This window comes from Galleria mellonella, unplaced genomic scaffold (assembly GCF_026898425.1).
Source record: "Galleria mellonella isolate WM207_F2 unplaced genomic scaffold, CSIRO_AGI_GalMel_v1 utg87, whole genome shotgun sequence".
Lineage (NCBI taxonomy): Eukaryota > Metazoa > Arthropoda > Insecta > Lepidoptera > Pyralidae > Galleria > Galleria mellonella.
The window spans coordinates 1,585,190-1,591,937 of record NW_026442166.1 but is presented as its reverse complement, the minus strand read 5'-3'; the positions used below and the strand labels follow the sequence as shown (position 1 = coordinate 1,591,937).

The following is a 6,748-nucleotide window of genomic DNA, read 5'->3' as shown; positions in this document are numbered from 1 at the left end:
AGAATTATTAGCGTTACCATAATATAAAAAAAAAAAAAATTAGTTAACTACTACTACTAAATTAAAACTACAATAGCTTTAATTTTTTTAGGCTCTATCCTATAATTTTTATATGAGCAACATCAGTCGAACCAATACAAAAAAAGTTAAAAATATGGCGGCCAAAAATCAATTTTGAATTCTGACAGCTGTATGTATTTTTGCTGGTCTCTTTGAAAGGACTATTCTTACTAGAAAATTTAAATCCTAATACGTGATAATTTAATCGAGATAGTTTATTATTTAAAGTGTAATGTTTACTGCGTTTATCAATTTGTTTTAACTTGAATATTTTCATTGTATGCGTTTGTTTTCTTTTTTTCTATTGTGGTCGATGATGTAAGAAAGTGAAGGTTCTTTGGAGTTTTGTGTATTTGTATTGTTTTTCTGTGCTTATTTAATATTTTCGTAATGGAGGGCGATGATGGAACACTGGGGAACAATGAAAAAGATGAATATGAGAGCAGTTCCCACTCTACACCTCAGGAACACAAGTCTTTCGCAGAATTTGCGAAAGATAAGTTGGACAGCGGTAAGAACTTGTACACCATTTTACGTCGATTTGTTTTGATTACTGATACGGTTAATTTAATACATTCTAAAAAAACAGTATATAATTCTGTTATTTGTTTGTCTGGTTGATATAGGTATATAGTTTTGTTATTATTTTTTACATAAACAAAATATCTATAACATTTTACAAGCATTTTTTTTCTTTGAATAATCTATACTCATCCAGTATAAAATAAGATTTACCCACTGGTCATTTTTTCTCAAAATAAATTTTATAATTTGATTTTACACATATGTAGATGCATTTTATTATTTATACACCAAGTCACATTAGCTACCTAGGAATAAATTTAAATATTGTACACACTAAAATATACAGTAAAATTATATTAAGTTCCACTCGATAAGTGGCTAGAGAATTTATTGGTAGAAAGTAGAATGATGCAGTAACATCTAATGTCTTGTTATTTTTTATGCATACGCTAATAAATACCGAAATATTTTTTACTTGTTCTTAACTAAATTTGCATTCTGAATGTCTGGTAAAATAAAAGTGACTGTGTCTATTGCTTCTAGATTTCTTTATCCCTTAGCATGGCTGATTTAAAAAGCAAATTTTAAGAGACTTCGTTTTGAAGCTTACCAAAGTGTAGCAATATTGGAATTACATGTTTATGTTAAAATTTAAATATTACACTATTTTATATATTTTTTTTATTATTGTTCAAAGCACTCTTTAAAAATAGAGCATTCTCTATTGGCAAAATAAAATGTTAATTATGCAACAAGATTCTTAAAAGGCTGTCACTAAAAATCTAGATTTTGATAGTAAAATAGTATTTGTAAATTTTGTTTTGTAGCTACATCACATTTTGTGAAATAGCTGCAAAACTTTTAGTGATAGGTTTATGTTAATATTTTAATGTGCTAATAGGGAACTCTTTAAATAATAAATTTTAAATGTTGAAAAAATTTTAATTGATTATTGAAAATATAATGTACTCTAATGTTATCATTCTTCAGTAAATTTCTGTATGAATCCTATTATGATTTGAATGTATTCTTTGACAGCGGGACGAGAGCTCCGTCGACGTCTCCCGATGGCTGGACAACTTGGCGCTCATTTGATGCATCCAAGACGTTTGCTCTTGCACTCAACACCAACTCAGCATACTGATGTTGTATTGATATTTCCTAAAGGTAAGTCTTTGCTCTAATTAAATTTTTTTTTTGTTACTGTTGATGTAACACTGTAATGGTATAAAGTATGATCACAATAGTAATTCTTTATAAGTTGAAGACTGTTATTGTTGAACTGAATATAACATTTTGCGTGTTTACATTGCGCTGAGTTTATGAATGAATAAAAACTGTTTATTATTCCAACAATGGTAAAGATTATAAAGATTAACAATATGTACACAAGCAAAATGAATACTTAATTATATTTTATGTACAAAATTTAGTTTATTTCAATTTAACATGGCTGGATGTAATCCTTTTGCCATCTATCATGTTAGTTCGTTTATTTGTTAATGGTATTTACCATTACTGGAGAGTCAGTGGAAACTAAATTAACATGTGAAGTTTCTTCTTTGGGCCAGATTTGAACATTGGCAAAATTCAAAATTAGATAATCATCATATATACATATTGGCTATCACATTTATCTAATTTACTATTTAATGACATGAAGGACAAATTATTTATTTTTAAAGTGATTTTTTACATTAAAATAGTTCTAAATGTTTTTCATAATTTAAAGTGCATTCATCAAATTATGAAAAACATCATGATTTGAGATCGGCTTAATATATTTTTATTCATATTACACAAGGTTTTGGTTTTTGGTTCTACAACCACCCACTTGCTCAATGTCAACCCTCTGATAATAACATATATTTTATTCTTTATTACCATTATATGACATAGAAAATAAAGTAATTTTTTTTTTTTCAAAACATTAATTTACACATAATAAAACTATAGACAATGTTTGTACACATATGTGCATGAACTGTTGGGTAAATTTTGATGAAATCTATAAAGATTACATGAAATACGAGAATAAATATAACATGAGTCAACTTTTACAGTTTTTCTTATTGAGAACTTAACCCCATGGAAAATACAAAAATCGCGAACTAATGCCGCGAGCATAGCTGGTGAGAGCTAATAATATCATTCATTTTTTTTTTATAAAAGGGATTATTTGAAAATAATGATCAATTGTTTTATACTGTGGAGACCACAATACATAGTCTCCGATAAGTCACATCTTCGTGTTTATAGAAAGCAGCCTAGAAAAACTTGATGTAAGAGAGTAAAGGGAGAGGCACACTTGCATGAGTAGTAAACTTTTAAGTGACCTGGACATTTACGTAATTTATGATCGACATCTTCCGAAACATGTCGCTTTCATTCTCCCCTAGTCGGGGCCTAATCAAAGGGGATAAGGGCGCGCATTCACGTTATATCGATATACTTATAATAAAATTATAACTTGATTTAAGAAAATGTTAAATTAATAAGATTTGAATAAGAGCAATAGAATTTGAAATAATATTTTGTTAATATTTGACTAAATGTTTGTGTTTGTGTAATTTTTGTAACAACTACTACACCAAAGCGGATACGGTTTATTTTTGAAGTTTGATTTAAAATCTGATGTTTTATCTGAAAGTGGTAAATTACTTGCTAATTGGTTTTTATACTTCCAAAATCTACACGTACGAAGTTGTGGGGAAAAGTTAATATTAACTATAAAGAACCTTTTTTTTTTTCTAATCATCAATGTGTAACACATTTAAGATATTTTAAAGGGCGGCAAATATTACGATCGTACGGAGCGGCGAAATGCCTAGATACGGCCCTGCCTTTAGTGTATCGGAAACGTAAACGTAACCATGAAGTTTTGGCAAATGTCCATATCGTTACTACATATTTGGGTCGGAATTTGGCCGACGCATAGAAATTAATGACACAGAACAATAAACACATGTCATTGACGACAAAGGGAAGAGCCAGGATTACATTTGTATAGCCCCTAATGGCTGATTTCCTGCAATTTGTTTCGGAACTACTTGGTACGGGTAACTTTTTTCTTTAGCAATATTGTAATGTATATGTGGGTGAGTTTGAATGATTTATATGCGAACAGCAAGACACTATCAAACACCATTGTTGTATGTAGGCCGAAGCCTTGGGTATTAAATCGAGTTGCGATCTGCGGCCATGGAAATGATTTGTTTTACTCAAAAAGATAGTATTATGGTTATATCAGAGTCAGCAACACACATGGCACCTCAGATGTTATACGGTAATTGTTTACCATCAAATTGTAGGTATCCTTGTTTGCCTTTGTGGTATAAAAAAACCGGCCAAGTGCGAGTCGCGCACTAAATGTCTCGTATAAAATTGTTGCAATTTTTTATTTTATTTCGATAGGTACACATTACAGAGAATTAACATGGTTACATTAATTTATACAGTACAATAATGTTTTGTTCAAGCTAACACTCCAAAAATATGCGTACACAGCATGATCAAAACATAAACACACAGCTAAACAAGTCTGTTTTATGATGTAACTACAACGGATGTGCTGGATAATTGCTTCTTACCAAATTTTATGATTCTAGATTAAAGGGAAGTACCCTGTAGGTTTTGATTCCTTTGCCAATGTTATACTCAAATAATAATATGTTATAACTGTATCTTTTGATTACGTTGACCTAGTAATTTATCACAGCTATATGGGTTTGCGAATTTGAGTATTTGAAATGAATTTTAAATACAGACAGACAGACGGATAAACTTATCCTATAAGATTTCCGTTTTTCCTTTCGAGATACGGAATCCTAAAAAGTAGAAATAAAAATGCAATATATATATATATATATATATATATATATATATATATATATATATATACGGGTTATATGGTGAAAGGGAAACCATTAGATTCCTCTTTTTACCAATGAAGTGAACATTTCCAACTAACGAATATGGGCTGAAAAACGATAAAAACTCGAACGACAAACGTTCGATCTTCTCATAGTAACTTATCACAATAGTTATGGGAGGCCTAACACTTTATGTTGTTTTGAATTATTGACCTAATGATATATTGTATAGCTTGGGTACATTCTTAGTTTTACGTACGGCTAACGACTTCAATTCCATATAGATTGAAATAATTGTGATGCCTTTCTTCATAATTGTGTTTTTTAATGGATGATAATGGAATAGTAACCCCAGTAATATACTGGCGGGGCATCAGTGAGGGATGATAGGTGAAGAAGCAGGTCAGTTAGTCCACCATGACGAATTTAACAATAAATCAATCTCGATGATTTCCAGGGGGAACTACGAGGAGATCGACCTGACAAGGTATAATGTTAGAAATGGGGCTACTTATCCCCATTACTAACAATCCTTTCTTCTTCCATCATAATTGTATTGATACCTGTCTATGCATTAATCCATACAGCCGTGTGGTCCCGGCATAGAATGGGCCATCCCTTCCTTTCCTGTGGGTGTCATAAAAGGCGACGTATGGAACTTAATGGTCAAGTGATGGACAGCGACGTTCCTTTCAAAACATCTCCAAAACCTAACTGCGGTTGTCAACCCACCTGCCAAGTGTAGCAACTACTGGCAAAACCCCCCCAATAGAGGAAGGTCTATGTTCAGCAGTGAACAGTTAAGGCTGATGTGATGATGATGATGATGATTATATCCTACTGTTTTAATTTCTAATTTCAACAGTGAACGGTTGACGGCTGATATGGATGTATATATCCATATTTTAATATTTCTCGATCGCTAGCATGTAATGTTTCGATAAACTCAAGGTTTTAGAATCGACATTGAAAGTTATAATGTACATTCTCCACTTGTCCTACAGGCCTTCCCGACAGCATGTTGCTATGGTTACTGCAGAAACTCCGCGGCAGTCGTCCGCGGCTGCGTGTGTGTGTGAGACAGCATGCCTCGTCACAATGCTCCGCCTTCTATATAACTGCTGACGACGACGTGTAATACTCAATTTTTATGTTTGCCTAGTACTTTACAATATAGATCTATTATTGTACATTATAAATTATTTATTTTTGGTTGTTTCTCGTGACTTTGCCCGCGTGAAACAGTATATAATGTGTCGTGTAAGTTACAATATAATTTACCTGTGTACCAAATTTCATTCAAATAGGTTTAATCTTTTATGCGTGATTGAGTACCAATCATACGAACATCTTTGCAGTCGATCACGTTAGGATTAAAAAAAAATATGACGACTTTAATCCTTAATAGCGCAGTCAAGTATGTTTAATGGGATAAAAATGAAATGGTAATATTCGTAGTAATATACCGTCATCATCCGGACTATTTAGTTTGTTACCGGTGTTTTACATCACCGGACAGTTAAATAGATACTTAAGTTTACTCAGTCCTAATAGGTGTCGTCTCAAATTATAAATACAAGTAGATACATTAAAAACTATAACTTAAATATACAATATATTTATACAGGCTTTTGCAAACTGCTGAAGAAGTTCACCTCCCGAAGTTGTTGAAGCCAGAGTTTGGAGGTGGCTATAAGGAGTTCACTGTACGAGACATGCATTGTTTCCAGAAGGTATTTATTTATCTATGTACAATATACAAACAAACAGGTTGCTAGCAATAATAACATTTATTTTTGCTAGCAAATTATGCTACCACTGGATTCACTAGTCATAAAATTGAGTTTGTAGGGCCTCAATTCACCACTGACCATATTATGGGAATAGCATTGATAGATTCTAATTGTTAGGAATTGCTATTAAAAAAAAAACTGCAGATCTACTCTTAAATTAAAAATCGATATCAATTTAATTTATTGCCAATGACATGACTAGCAACGCATGGGGGTTATCACGGGCACAACAGTATATTCTGTTATGTCCATGGTACTGCTTATGTCCATAAGGTGGCCTACCTTGTTCAGCTGGTTTGCTAAGTTGTATAAAAAAAAAATACAATTTTGTTCTGCACTCATGAAAAACCATTTAGAAATAAGGTTAGAATTGGGATCGGTTTGCAATATTTTTATACAACTTAGAATGGCAAACAAGCTGACGGCCCACCTGATGGAATTGGCAAGAATAGATACACTAACATGCATCTATGAAAACAATATAAAAGTATTATGTCG

At 31.9% G+C, this 6,748-nt stretch overlaps 1 protein-coding gene across 1 annotated transcript in view; it reads left to right on the top strand.

Moving 5' to 3' along the window:
- The first annotated feature begins 143 nt into the window (after positions 1–143).
- LOC113509416 (anoctamin-8-like) overlaps positions 144–6,748 on the top strand; it is a 31,866-nt gene continuing 25,261 nt past the window's right edge. The window contains 4 exon segments of the mRNA XM_052902078.1: positions 144–571; positions 1,624–1,752; positions 5,462–5,591; positions 6,085–6,190. Coding sequence (XP_052758038.1) covers positions 451–571; positions 1,624–1,752; positions 5,462–5,591; positions 6,085–6,190 — 486 coding nt within the window. The 5' untranslated portion in view covers positions 144–450.